Raw genomic sequence first — 16,002 nt, forward strand, 5'->3', positions numbered from 1 at the left:
ATATGCCCATTAAATTTAATCCAGCCTTTCCCTTTATTTCACTCGATATATGTATATTATTAATATAATAAATATCAATAGGCGTGTAATGTAGATATACTGTACGAGGCACGATGTCTACTACAAATTCCAACGTCCGATCTGGAAAAAAAGAGTCCCTAAGAACGCAACAAGCGAAAACGAAAAGACATTTTTCAGTGAGCGTGTTTGTAAAGCTCATAGTAAAAAATAGAGTTTAGAGAAGTCGTTAGCAGATGTTCGGGTGGGTCACGTAGATGTAGTATAATGTGGTCGACGGTAATGCGTTCTCCATAGAAGAAAATCTAATCAGAGGTTTAAACCGTGTGTCCATAGAATCGCAATCAACTTGGTTCGGGTCAATTTATTTTGCTTCGAGTGATTTAAGGGCGCGGATGCATACCAAAAGCGCTTTTAATAGGCGAACCTGTGGCTACATTTTCAAATAATAATGATAACAATATTATGGTAATCAAGCGTATCATGTTCGCGTTAAGACTGAATATTTTAACTCTTCGCTCCACCGTTAGTTTCAAAAGCAGTGCAGAGCACAAGCTGGCAATGTCCTCCTTTCTAGGTACTCGCCCTTTGCTCAACTTCCATTCATGAAAATGAGTATATGTACTAATAATAAATGTAAACAAATGCTGCGGTGTTAATAAAATCCATAAAAACGAAAAGCTCATCTAGGTGCTTAATGTTTGATATGCCAGAGGTTTGTGTTGGATATTTTAACTTGAAAATTGATAAATTAATTATGAATCAGTAGGTCAAACACGAAGTAATTAATATTAAATCTGAAAATTATAAGGATAGAACTGAATACAGAGAACCTGTTTAGCCTAGAGAGTAATAGCAATAAATAGAATCAAACGATATCACCGACGAGAAGAATTAAATGTGTTTGGATGGTTGGAAACTTTAGTTAAGTCAATGAAAAGCATCGTTAAAGAGAATCGGAAAATTTAACTATAGAGTCACTAAAGTGGGTAGAATTAAAAATAATTGTATGTAAAAGATAGTTTGGGAATTGTGGTAATAGCAAAAACCGAGTGAACATAAGTTAAGATTGTTTGAATAATGGAGATTAAAAAAGGAAGAAAAATAAAATTATTAAAATGGTACAAAATAAATCAGATTACAGGTAAGAGAACATTAAACCGAAATTGGTACTTGGTAGATGTTATTAACAGAGACTTTAGACTTGGTGGTTTGTGAAGTGGGCAGAGAAACAAGATAAGAGACTGAGAAATATAAAGAGGCGATTAGAGTGGACGACTTTACTCGCGTGGTTAATTAAGGAGAAAGAAGTATATTCAATAAATCAAATAAATATATATAAAGAAAAACTATTGAACTTGAACGGTTCTATCGAGAAGAAATGAAGCAAACCTCTATTAAGAAAATTCACTTGCACATATCATTTTAATAATTTAACTTAAAGTAAAGTCTAGATAATTTATGTACTATTAAAATGTGGACAGAATATTATGTTAACTATAATATTATTCTTATTACAGATAATATTTATAGAGTGTATATTTGGTTTGTATGAAATATTTGTATCGTTACCAGTTTATTTTGTCGATAAGAGAGTTTTAAATTTCCGGTTGGTATTAACATTTTTGTTGTTAGCATACACGCCATCAATTTATAGGACAGCACAGCATAATAGAGTATCCCGTGTCAGTCGACTGGTACCGTGTTTGATAAATACAATAGATAATGTTATTCCGGAAAATGATACAGTATTCGAAAATTTAATAGACAATATCGTGAAATGGAAACCGATAAAAACTCTCAACGCTAAATATATGTAGATATAATATAATTATCATTACTATAAAATCAAATAAAAAATAATGAAAATACACAATATTGTACCTTTTTTAAGGTTTACAAGGCATGTTTCAAACGTCGTACGGTAAAAATGTCCAAAATGATTTTGTTAACAAATTTTAAATGTCAATAAAATCAAAATTGTACGATATATTTGCTTAGTGTACAATAACATGTACTGGCATACGAAATATATTATATTAATTATTTTAGGAACAGTAATTCTACATTTTGTTATTTTTAATGTAATAAAATTAGTAAACAGTAATATTAAGAATATATTATTATACGCAACATAGGCGCAATATGAGCTCATATACAGATAGTACAAATGATAACATTAACACATTTAATAAACTTACTACAAGTTACAACAGTTGCGAAGATAATGAGTTGATTGACTTACGAAAATAACGACTTGTCGTGAAGGTGGTTTAAGCTGTTAATTAGAACACATAATCAAATCAATGTAAGAAACCTCTTTTTTTTCAAAAGACTGAAATATTGTTTTAATATTTTTTTAACTCACTTACATACAATCTATAATATGTTTAATTTTCAGTTTCTGTTGTTTGTTCTTAAACATTCAACAGAATAATCCCTAAAACAATAATAATATGTTGCAAAAATAATTCATAACCGACAGCGGTCACGTCGGTGTGTACAAAGTGTAAAATAGTCTTCCTTATGTGTAGTATATTTGTATATTTGAAGGGTTGGCCCATGGAATTTGACTAGAAATTCGACCCACCGTCTAAATAATGACTAACATTTTGAAATAGTTTCTAAACGCATTCCTTGCCCAAATGTTGGTTTCGTACGACCACGCAACTACACCACAAATGGACGTATATTCTGTAAGATAATTGATAAATAACTGTACAACACTTCATTTTACATACGTTCAGGTAATCTTGTGATTTATTACTTTAAATAATAGTAATAATACAAAACGTATTTTCACCATCTGTGTAATGTACCTATAATTTGTAACATTTATTTCTTAAATTTACCGACATAGCAACATGCATAATAATATTTGTAAACGTTTTGTAATTACCTATGCTTATACTCAAAAGCAAGTATTAACAATTTATTAATATTAAATTAGAACGAGTCAAATATGTTCTATCTAATTTCCTTATGGCTTACAGCGGAAAATGTGTGTTGTTATGTAGTGGTTCATTAATATCACACAATATGCAACAAATTCTTAAAATAAAAAAAGTAGCATGCAGATAAGTTTCAGATACATCCATGTCCATAGTTTTAAGCCGACGTTTCGGGCTTTTTGCAGAGTCCATCTTCAGGGTTGTGATAGTCAAGGTTGTTGTTTGGCTGTCGTGGCTATACATCAAAAGCTTTAACACATTCTTATAAAAAAAGTATTTATCAATTCGTGACAAAAATAAACATATTGTTATATCAATCATAATTTTGGGTTTACTTTGGACTCATCTGCATTAGTAAAAATCGAGGTCTGAAAACGTTACGAAAAATACAAGGGAACAAAATGAAAATCGTTTTTTATTAAAATGTTTTCAACTGTTAATGGTCAAAAAAATATTTTTAAAACATTTCCACGATATTTTTGAAATGCCAATTTCAAACTTTGCCGTCTGGAAATTATACAACGGCGACCAAGTCGCGTGTAAAATACTCGCTGAGATTGATAACAAATAATGACGAGGAATATTTTAAACGGCAGAGTGTTTTTGTCATCTTTTTATCTTATACTAATGCCTTTTGATTATACCATTTGCATTGCGGACACGTTTTGCTAATGCGTCCTTCTTTTCCTGCTCGTAAGTAATACTAGCCAGAATCACCAGTATAACGGTGTATGTACATACACTGTATAAGTGTTGGGTGAAGTGTTAAGCGACAAAGGGGACCCGTTGCCTCTTTACTCTCTCTCTCTCTCTCTCTCTTTCTCTGTCTTAGTGACTTCTGTGTTATCATCTCGATCGCGGGCACGAAACACACTCAGTCGGTGACGAAGAAAGAAAAAAAAACAGTATCGGAGCGCGGGAAAAAAGAGGAGCTCGAAAGGTTTAAAAGTTTCCACCGAGATAGCATCTTCAGTCTTAATGGTTACTCGGCTGAGTTCGAGTGACATACGTGTACGGCCTCGATGAGGGCAGAGGGTGAGGAGGGGGTTGGAGCCAGCTGGTTATAGGTAGATACACACACACTCTGGGACAAAAACTCATTACCAGAACATAATCCGCCGGGGCTAGACGCGGTTGACGGGGCAATATGACAAATGAATTTTTATACTCCCCAAAATACAATTTGTAACGCGAAATTAAAGGGTTTGTCTCGGAATGGCCTGTCAAATGATACACGACGGTCATTCCGGCTGCAACGGCGGCGGTGGACTTGTGAAAAGAACGAAATCCTTTTTGCACGCGTGATAGTACTACCATTCGAGTGTTATACCGTGGATTTTTTCTCTCTGCCCCGTCACACGCTCCCGGTCCTGGCTCCTGTGCCGTACGCTTATTCTGGAAAACCGTTTTTGAACTCGCACCCAAAATGAAAAATGACATAAAGGATAAATTTGTAGCGTCGTGCACACAGCGACGGCTACAACATAAAACAAACTTGTTTTTTGGTCCCGAAAGTATAAAAAAAAAAAACCTACGTTTGTTAGTCGCAATTGAACATATTGCCTCCCCGAAACGATTGTAAAGTGACAATTAAATGCGGAAACTCGTAAATTGTATTCTATGTAACGTGTCCGACTTACCAAAATAGTTTTTTTTTTTATTGATTTTTTAAAAAAACATTTACAATCTGTACATAAAAAAAAAGTATACAATAAGCAAATATGTTAAAAATGTAAATATGTGACTTGAAGATTAAGGGTAGGGAAACTATCCAGCGATAGGACCCTATGACATGTTTCGGCTAGAAATTAAACGGTAGCATTACAATTTAGGAGGTCTCGACACCAACGTCTTTTAAGACGACGAGGAGCTAAAATAGTTAACCGACGCATACGATGAAAATGCAATGAAAAAAAATATTAATATTGTTTACGACAAAAACAAAACCCAAATTGTGGGTAAATAGTTACGATAATTAAGCGCTATCGGAACAACAAGTACAAGCTATTTGTCTAATCGATAACGGCATACCACACATGCCTTAAAACGAACTAGTTTTATACATGCCAGTGCAGTACATCGTCGTCTTGATCAAAAACTTAATGATGACCGTTCGACGAACAAAGCAATAATTATTTAAGATGCCCTCAACTCAGACCAGTCCCGAATACCTAAGCGTACCATACACGTGTCGCGGGGAGTTGAAATTAATTTTGTCGGTATCTCGTTGGCACCGTACGTCTTTCATATAAGGGAAGACGACACACTAGTTAGTTGTCCTGCAAACAAACCTGCTCCGGTGATTCTGTCATGTCTACAATACATGTACGTGGTTAGCCACTGACGTCACGTTCTCTCATTGTACAAATGTACATCCTTACAAATGCGTATATTACAATATTGCTCCACAGTCCATACTATCCATACTACCCGGAAGGGCGATTTTCTACTCTTTCTAAGCGTTGTGAAAAATATTTACAAGATGATTTGTTAAGGATAAGACATCCGTTTAAAAATTGTAAAGTATGTTGCTACAGCTTTCATGGTATTAGTTGATTAAAAATATTCGTTGTAAATAAAACTTTTATAAACATAAAACAACATTTTCCCAAGAGTACTGATACTAAATAGCAACACGATTATTTAAGCTATAAATTATTATAATAACTTTGTACGTTTTGAAAATATAATCAGCATGAAGACTACGAATCTGAGAGTCTTCAATTAAGTGTTATACAAATAAAATTTTTAGAAGTGTTTGAACACTTAAATATACATTTGTAAATTCTACTTGAAAACAATAAATGCACTTGTAAATAAATATCATAAAACAACAACATATTTCATACTTATTGTTATAATTTAAAATGTTATCAAAATATTTGCAAGCTATGTTGATTTTCATTTTAGCGGTGTCGTATTTTACAAACAAATTTACTTTTAACAAAAAAAAAGGTTTATTGTAAATTTTGATTACAAAATTACCGAGAACTCCAAGTGGATATATCATATTATTAAAAAAATGGGCTGATGTTTTTATGAAGTTTACAAAATTTGCTGTATATTAATGATAAATAAATTATGTTTTTTTAAAAGTTTTTTCCACATGGGTTTACAAGAGTAGTATTTTTACTGATTTGTTTTGGAAGTTTTACTAATTTTATAAAGAAAATATTTTAGGAATATCGCAAAATATTGGAGTTATTTTAAAAGTGTTTTATTTTTAAAGTTATAAAGCTTTAACTGCCAAATCTGAATGGCCTTTTAGAATGTTTGACTTTTGTTGGTATCTGCTTAAGTAATTATAGTGTAGGCTTCTCAAATACCACTTTTAATAAATAATAATAAATATTAACAGAAAACAATAATACCTGCAGTTACAGTGTTTCCACTGCGCTGTTGTTAAGACTATATATATATTTTTTAATAATTTGTGGTAAAAATGCACTATTGTTGTGATTCTATGATAGATGTGCATTAAATAGTGTATACGAATTATAGTCCGAATAGGTTTTCCTTTTTCAGGCATTCCGTCACTACTCTTCAAGTTCAAATAGGGCACATGTTCATGTAACGATAAAGTGACCTACTTTCGAAAAGCTGGCATTTTAACAAAAGACTCTTTTTAAAAAAACCTGTCACCGCTTAAACGATAATTTGTCCTTGTTGCAAAAGTATTAAAAACTCAAAAACCATCAAGAGCGATATTTTGCATTCATTCTGAGCTGTTCGTTTCGTATAACGTGTTATTTTGTTTTCAAACTATCCTCCTCAATTTTTATAAGCAATCAGCTTTTTTTTTGCAACAATGAATTATATAGTTTTGATTCCAAATCTTTAAAAAAAAAACACATTAGTTAAAATGAATAGAAATTAATGATTAAGCTTAAACTTTATAAAGCGTTAACACCTAGCTTCATGATTGTATTGAAATTATATTCTTCTTCTTTTTCCTCAGCTTATCGGCCCATTAAGTGCCATCGCTGCCATCACAAAACCTCTCCATTTCTCTCTATCGTATGCGTCGTCAAAAGATGACTCTTCTTCTATGTTTTTGATATCTTGAGCTATAACATCCACCCATCGGGTCCTTGGTCTTCCTAATGGACGTTTTTTATTTATTTTGTTAACTAAGACTTCTTTTATTACTTGTCCATCCGCTCTCCAAACATGGCCGAACCATTCTAGTCGTTTGCTTTTTATATATGAAATAATATTTGGCCTGTTATATAAATCCTGTAGTTCTTGATTTTTCCTTCTTTCGTAAGTTTGTGTTTCTGCATTGAATTTCGGGCCGTATAAATTTCTCAGTACTTTTCTTTCGAAGGTCATTAGTCGTCTGCTGTCTCCTTTGGTCAGTGACCATGTTTCACTCGCGTATGTGATTATTGGTCGTAGATAGCTATGATACAGTAGTGTCTTTGAGTTATGTGACAGTAGTTTTGATTTAAGGAGTCTCCTTATGCTATAGTAGCATCGATTGCCGCATGCTATCCGATCATTGATTTCTTCATGCATGTCGTTGTTGCTATTTATGTTAACACCTAGGTACTTAAATACCTCCACTTTCTTGAAACTATAGTCATCTACTGTTATGTGGTCTATGTTTGGACTTCTTCTTGTTACCATTAAGTATTTCGTCTTTTCCTCATTTACACACAGCCCTATGGTTTTACTTGCTTTCAAGAGTTTGGACGCAGTATTTATGACTTCATCTCTAGTTTCTCCCATTACTACAATGTCATCTGCGTATGCCAATATTACTCGTATTGATTGTATTGAAATTATATTATTAACAATAATTGTAAAAAAGGAGCTATCATTCGTTATTATATTATCATAAAGTTTGTTTTATTGTTCATTTCATTTTAGTGTAATAGGGCTTGACACTAGCATATTGTAGACTAGTGAGGGCAGCGTTGGGGGCTCATGTGCCCAATCGTTTATCACAATATACGAGTAATGTTCACGACTGGCGTCCCCTCAATGACCATTTCAGTAGGTGCCATTTTGTTATTAATGTGCATGTTTCCCGTGGAGCACAACAAAGAAAACTGATGTAACGTGATGGGATTATACTATAATGGATAATTGTTTAATGATATTATGATACTAATAATAATATGCCAAATAAAAACGTCTTCCGCGGTGACACGTCATGGTAATAAAATGAATCCTTACTCATGAGTCATTTAAACGCATTGATGGAAAACGCCGGTGCGATTAAAACCTATTAAAATCCCAATAGGAAATAACTAACAGCTTACGGTTAAACTTGTATAATAACGTTCAAAACAATATAATAACTCTAAAATTATACGGAAATTACTTAATACTATTAATTTTTATATTCTCATATAACTTGATTAACACTTACTTGATTTAATCCAATCTATTATCTTATATCTTGCGAAATTGATCTTCATCTGAAGCCAAAAATTGCAAGATATTTATAGTAATGCAATCTACATAAATTTAAACGCGCTTAATCGTATCTTAAAATTGGCATTTAAGGCATTTTGTAGTTTGTTTCATTGTTAATTTATCAAAGAATCCCTTAAACATTTGGCGTTTTATTTACATTAGGAATGGTGAAAAAGGGTAGTAATCATTAACTTAAAGGTATCGCTTTTCGTTTCACATTTATCTTCGAGGAAAGTTTTTAAACAAATAACTTTGCATAAAAACTTTAAATTTCTGTATAATCGAACACAATTAAACTCAAACGACTACTAGCAATATTAATAGTTTTCTATTATTTATAATAAAGAAGGGTAATAACGTATATTGGCACACCATGTGCCAAACACTTGCAGTTTATCAACATAAATTGGATTTACTAAATCAATAATGTAAGCATATTATCACTTTGAACAAACGATATCTAAATTATAGGTTACTGATATGTTTATTAAAAATAAACTTAAATAGAAATAAATTTTTAAGTCAATGGATTACACAAATATTTATTTCTTAAGCTTAGATTGAAACATAATTACCGTTGTTTATGAAACAGGAAAAAAAGTATTTTGAATTAAATAATATTATGGGAAATACTTGAGAATAAAATTTCGATATTGATTTTTGATATTAGTAGACATTATATTGTCATATACTTTCTGAGACAATATTAGTGTATGAATTAACAAATTTTATTTCTTTGGTCGCAAATAACTGATTACCATTAGAGCCATAGTTGCTTTTTTCATTTTTCAAGCATTCATTCATTTCATGTATATGTTGTAGAGCGCAACCATGTTTGGAATAATACTGATAAAGACTTTTAATATACGCTTGTCTCGTTGATTGACATGTTGATGATTTGTACGATTTATAAGCTTGCACTATTTCCCTCATATAATTTTTTTCAAAAAAACTGATTACTTGCTCTTCGGGATGTTGTTCAAAGAATTCAAAAATATCTTGTCCGTCATTAGTTCTTACAACGGAAATATCTTGAGATGAATTTGTGTTGTCTTTTTGATCTGTTTCATTGGTGTCATTCTGTGAACTGTCCTGAGATTGAGATTTACTATCTGCTTTTTGATTATTTACATATTCGCTGAATTCTTGAACGTGTTGATCAGCATAACCATTTTTGGAGTAATAACGAAAAAGATAACTAGTGTAAGTCAGTTTGTCTTGCTGGCTTTCTGATGATTTGTATGATTTATAAGCTTGTATAACTTCATTCATACCTTTCTGTTCGAAGAAACTAATGACTTGCTCTTTTGAAAATTGTTCATAAAATTCAAAAATGCTCTGTCCGTCATTAGTTCTTGCATCGGAAATATCTTGAGATGAATTTGTGTTGTCTTTTTGATCTGTTTCATTGGTGTCATTCTGTGAACTGTCCTGAGATTGAGATTTACTATCTGCTTTTTGATTATTTACATATTCGCTGAATTCTTGAACGTGTTGATCAGCATAACCATTTTTGGAGTAATAACGAGAAAGATAACTAGTGTAAGTCAGTTTGTCTTGCTGGCTTTCTGATGATTTGTATGATTTATAAGCTTGTATAACTTCATTCATACCTTTCTGTTCGAAGAAACTAATGACTTGCTCTTTTGAAAATTGTTCATAAAATTCAAAAATGCTCTGTCCGTCATTAGTTCTTACAACGGAAATATCTTGAGATGAATTTGTGTTGTCTTTTTGATCTGTTTCATTGGTGTCATTCTGTGAACTGTCCTGAGATTGAGATTTACTATCTGCTTTTTGATTATTTACATATTCGCTGAATTCTTGAACGTGTTGATCAGCATAACCATTTTTGGAGTAATAACGAGAAAGATAACTAGTGTAAGTCAGTTTGTCTTGCTGGCTTTCTGATGATTTGTATGATTTATAAGCTTGTATAACTTCATTCATACCTTTCTGTTCGAAGAAACTAATGACTTGCTCTTTTGAAAATTGTTCATAAAATTCAAAAATGCTCTGTCCGTCATTAGTTCTTGCATCGGAAATATCTTGAGATGAATTTGTGTTGTCTTTTTGATTTGTTTCATTGGTGTCATTCTGTGAATTGTCCTGAGATTGAGATTTACTATCTGCTTTTTGATTATTTATATATTCGTTGAATTCTTGAACGTGTTGATCAGCATAACCATTTTTGGAGTAATAACGAGAAAGATAACTAGTGTAAGTCAGTTTGTCTTGCTGGCTTTCTGATGATTTGTATGATTTATAAGCTTGTATAACTTCATTCATACCTTTCTGTTCGAAGAAACTAATGACTTGCTCTTTTGAAAATTGTTCATAAAATTCAAAAATGCTCTGTCCGTCATTAGTTCTTGCATCGGAAATATCTTGAGATGAATTTGTGTTGTCTTTTTGATCTGTTTCATTGGTGTCATTCTGTGAACTGTCCTGAGATTGAGATTTACTATCTGCTTTTTGATTATTTACATATTCGCTGAATTCTTGAACGTGTTGATCAGCATAACCATTTTTGGAGTAATAACGAGAAAGATAACTAGTGTAAGTCAGTTTGTCTTGCTGGCTTTCTGATGATTTGTATGATTTATAAGCTTGTATAACTTCATTCATACCTTTCTGTTCGAAGAAACTAATGACTTGCTCTTTTGAAAATTGTTCATAAAATTCAAAAATATCTTGTCCGTCATTAGATCTTACATCGGAAATATCTTGAGAAGAATTGGTGTTGTCTTTTTGATTTGTTTCATTGGTGTCATTCTGTGAACTTACTTCAATTTGAATTTCAATATTTTGGTTTTTATTTTTAATGAATTCTTTAAGTTCTTGGACATCCTGGTCAACACATTTTTGTTTGGAGTAGTAAATATATAGACTTTTAATGTATTCTAATTTTATTTGTTGGCATTTAGATAATTTGTATGACTTATATAATTGTAAGACCTTTTGCATACCCTTTTGTGTAAAAAAGCTAGTTACTTCGTCCTCAGAAAATTGCTCAAAAAATTCGAAAATGTCTTGTCCTTCTTTGGTCTTTACCTCCTTACAGTATTCATTTTGACATTCGGAGTTATCACTTTGGTTTTCGACGTATTCGTTTATTTCATGGACATCCTGGTCAACACATTTATGTTTAGAATAATATTGGTATAGACTAGTTATGTATGCTTGTTTTATTTGTTCACAGTCTGAAGATTTGTATGTCTTGTACGATATTAAAACTTCATTCATTTTCTTCTGTTCAAAAAAGCTGATAATTTGTTTCTCAGAGAATTGTTCGTAAAATTCGAAAATATCTTGATTGTCTTTAGTATATACTGGTTTTATACATGTTGGAGGGCACGCTATCGCTAGTGTAAATGCCTGAAAATTCACAAATATATTAATATATTTTTGAAATATATTAATTATATAATTATATAGAAACCATGTTATTCTTCTGTAAATAATTAAATTTAATAAATATGAGGTTACAATTAATTAATTGTTAGTCATTTACAAAATTGTAGTATGATAATTATCATGTTCGATACTAAAATTCTAAAAATTTGAATAATGTTTTTTTTAACGAATACATTATTGCTAAATATTTAAAATATAATTTTAAAATATTTGGTTTTAAGTTTAAGCCTAACTGAGTATTTTAATTTCCACCTAACCATTCGACCAAAATGAAGATATTGCTAACTGAGTAGTTGACTCGTTAAAAAAAATCAGCGAGTTAACTTTTTTAATTAGAAACTAAAGTTTAGAATTTAGTTTAAAAACTTACTGTTATTGCCAAGGCCGCATTGACAATTTGTAATTTACATGACATAGTTAAGGGTTATAACTTGTTTGCTGTTCACATAAACAATGAATGAAAAATGTGATACCACGTAGAATGATAATTTCACAAAGCGGACATCTGGTTTTTATAAGGTCTTAAAATGTTTGTTATGTAAGCCTATAACTAGCTGTACTTCGATAACATTTGTTTGAAAAAAGCCTTTTCAGCGTTTGTTAACGGCCCATAAAAAAAATATTGGAGAAGTCCATTAATTTGTTTTATCACATTTTCACGAATTTTTAAAACGGATTAGGTAACATATATTTTTACACGAGGAATTGAAAACAAGTTAAAATATAATTCGTAACCACACGTGTATATTTATCGTGACCATATTTTATTGCACCCAAAATCGTGCCCTTTGATAATACCTATAGTAACGTGAGCCAATTCGTCGTAAAATAATTATCTGAATAGCAACCACAATTCAATACACTGTAAATAAACATTAAGTTGTTTTAAATGTTTAAGATCAATGAAAATTTCAATTACAAATCGGTTAGTGTAACTACAGTAAGCTCTACTAATGAATTGTAATATTTTTAGCTTTTAAATATAATAATTATAATAAATCGTTTCCCCTTTTAAATGGTGACATGGCTTGCGGCTTCTAAACTTAAAAGATATTTTAATTAAGTCTGATTATATTTTTAAGTTACATAGCATAAAAAGTATTACTCTTTTAGTGGAAGTTCTTAATAAAAAATGGCATGTATACAAAATAAATTACATTGACATTTTCAACTAAAATTCCAATAACGGTTATTATTGTTTTTATTGTTTATCGTATATCAAAGAGTTTATATATGATAACTGAATTGGTACTTGTTCAGTGGACCATAAATAATAAATAAACTTGAAAGTTCTATCACTGTGGAGATTTGATAAGTCAATCATAAACTGCCTGGAGAATTAATGGAGACGAATTTAAACAAGTAAGGCAGAATAATAATGGATGCTTGTCAGCAATAAGTATTTACATTTGTTTAATGAAATAGCTTTTTCTTAGTTATCAGTGCGAAAATAATTTAAACGTTATAAGCACTAGTCATTCAAGTTCCGATCCACAAACATTGAAATGCATATGTAACAACGGTCATTACTAAAGTATATCAAATTTACTGACAGGTAATGTTTATAAAAAGTTATATTATTAATAGTAATTTACTAAAAACGAGTAGGTACTTATAAATAAATCGTCGAATTCATCCACACAACATTTAGTACGTAAAATATTATTTATTAAGTGTAATTATAATGTACACAATATAATAAATCAATATCCAGTGAGACAAAGGAGAAGAATAAAAAACAATTTTCTAAACAAATAAAAATAAATCAAATATATAATTTAATATAAATTATAATTTTAAGCATTTTGTATTTTTCTCAATGTAATCAAGTATTTATAAACATTAATTGGACAAAGACAATGTCGAAATTACCCCTGATAGAACTTAAATCACTAAGCTGTACCATCATAATAATAGAACAATAATGTACAATTTTCATGTATTTATCTTTGTCCAATACTTATAAAGATTACCTTTACTTTTTAGGTGAAATTTTTGATAACTCGAGAGATAGTTAAGTCAATACTATGTATTAAACAAGTATTTAGCTAGGAACCAGGCACTAGAACATCAAATTTTGCATTTTCCAACACATATTTCCTGTTGTAGTGGAAAATCTTGTATTAACAATTTTCCTTTATAGTACAAATATAAACTTTTAATATTTAATTTTTTTCATACACCATGAGTGAAATATTACTTGCCATAGAATTACAGTTTTCTAGAAATCCACACTTCTCAGCTATATTTTACTCTCAAAAAGTGTTGTGATGACAAGTTTATTTTGTAAAATTTTACACAGTATGATCGTTCCAATTTGAGAGCTAACAAAAATTTATTCCGCAATAGCTTATATGTTTTATGAGCCACCATACAAGCAACGGCTGATTCATTTAATCTGATATTTTTTTAGTAAGCTATTAAATCTGTTTAATAGAATATGTACAAATTTTCTATTAGTTAAATAGATTTTAGTTATTAATAAATTTAATAACACAATCTTACATTATAAATGGTTACTGTGTTTAAGTTTTAAGTTTTTTGATGAGGGGCGAGAATACTGATGTGAATCTGATTTTCTATCAACCAATTGTCCATATGATCCAATTATACGACCGTTCAAGTTTAATTTCAAAAAAGATATAGAGTTAGTCGTGAAATAAGCGTTTATTTTACAAGATGAGTGCATCATATGACATAAATACAGCTACAATACGTGTCGTACGCGTTGTATTAAAAAATAAAGCATAACGTTTTATTTTGTCAATCTATCTATATTATATTTTTCTCCCTAGTTTGAACGTGCAACATACAATGTATAACCACCATCCCCGTTCGAACTGCGAATGACAATCATGGAGCATTTCTGTTTAATATATATATATATATACATAAATATGTACGTTCTTGTACATTATAAATTATTATTTTTGCCAAGAGGAAGAGAATAGCGTGGGCCTGAAATTAGATTTTCTTCCAGCGTTAAGTATAATAACACAGAACCATCGTAAAAATAGGAGTAGTTCCTCCTTTAGTAATTGCATCTAAACACACGGTTGTACAATTCGAGAAACCCGGTCTTCTACCACCCGACAAACCACAATATAAAATAGAAACCGCATTTACTAGTGAACATTTTCATAAAATTCAAATTAAGTATTAATTTTATAAAATCTACCATCTACGTATATCTGAGTGTAGTAAACGGCTGCGCTCTACAGTAACAAGTCTGCCAGTTGCGCCAACATAATATAAATATTTGATGTCTTTAATTGACACACGTTATATAATATTTAACTGAATGTCATTTTACAATCAACAAATGACTGTATTACGTTATTATATTATTAATAGTCAATATTTTACAGAATAATTCCATTAAGTCGTCCACTGGAAATGTATTATTTGGACGGTTTTAAGTGGATCAATCATTTAATAAAGTTGAATGACCGCTCTTTATAAAATTAAACTGCCAGTCGAGTAGACATACTGAGATATATATTTTTTTTAATTCACCAACCTTTTATGATATTTTGTTAAAGTATGAATAGAAATAGAGTACCTATTGTATTTTTATAATTTATTTATTAATTTTTTTTGTTTTACGTAAGTATATCAAGATATAGTGGTTTTCGGTACTAAAAATATATAATTGAGGTTGTATTGTCCATGACAAAATAGATAGGTATGATGTCAACTGTCGTGATACGCAGTATCGGCCATCTTGCTTTTCTCCAAACGTTATCAGGCGGTAGTAATCAATATTCATGCTATCACTTACATGTGTTCCGTGAGATGACATTATGTTAAAATAATTTATTTTTAATTAAAATTATAAATCTAATAGTTATTCAAATGATTTTTCCTAATAGACAAAAAACATTTCTTATAGAGTTATGTCTTTAATATCACACATTGTGTAGTTAATGCTCCAATGTATAAAAACCAAGGAATGAGATTATAACAATATACACATTTTATAGATCTTTTCACAATCTAACCCCTGTGGGTTGGGGTTAAGAATAGATATACAGTAACTCCTGCTAATTAAAGGCGCTTAAAGGGACGTAGCAGTAAGACACAGTAACTACTACTACAGCAGCTTGTACATCTCACAAAACATACTGGCTCATCAACTGTGATGCAAAAAGCAAGAGAGAACTACCTACTGTATTCCTTTCCTTAAAATAAG

General features: G+C 30.8%; 1 protein-coding gene across 1 annotated transcript; it reads right to left on the reverse strand.

Annotated features, from left to right (window-relative positions):
• Positions 1 to 9,077: 9,077 nt before the first annotated feature.
• On the reverse strand, positions 9,078 to 12,286 carry LOC126833843 (dentin sialophosphoprotein-like). The gene is made up of 2 exons (XM_050565404.1): positions 12,181 to 12,286; positions 9,078 to 11,771 (listed from the first exon to the last, which is right to left on the reverse strand). The coding sequence occupies exons 1-2, from the start codon at positions 12,223 to 12,225 to the stop codon at positions 9,078 to 9,080; spliced, it is 2,739 nt and encodes a 912-aa protein (XP_050421361.1). The 5' UTR covers positions 12,226 to 12,286.
• Between the last annotated feature and the right edge of the window lie 3,716 nt (positions 12,287 to 16,002).

This window comes from Adelges cooleyi, unplaced genomic scaffold (genome assembly GCF_023614345.1).
Source record: "Adelges cooleyi isolate 19-005CV unplaced genomic scaffold, UGA_ACOO_1.1 ACOO_flye_CR_arks_rails_tigmint_CR_PRNA_2, whole genome shotgun sequence".
Classification (NCBI taxonomy): domain Eukaryota; kingdom Metazoa; phylum Arthropoda; class Insecta; order Hemiptera; family Adelgidae; genus Adelges; species Adelges cooleyi.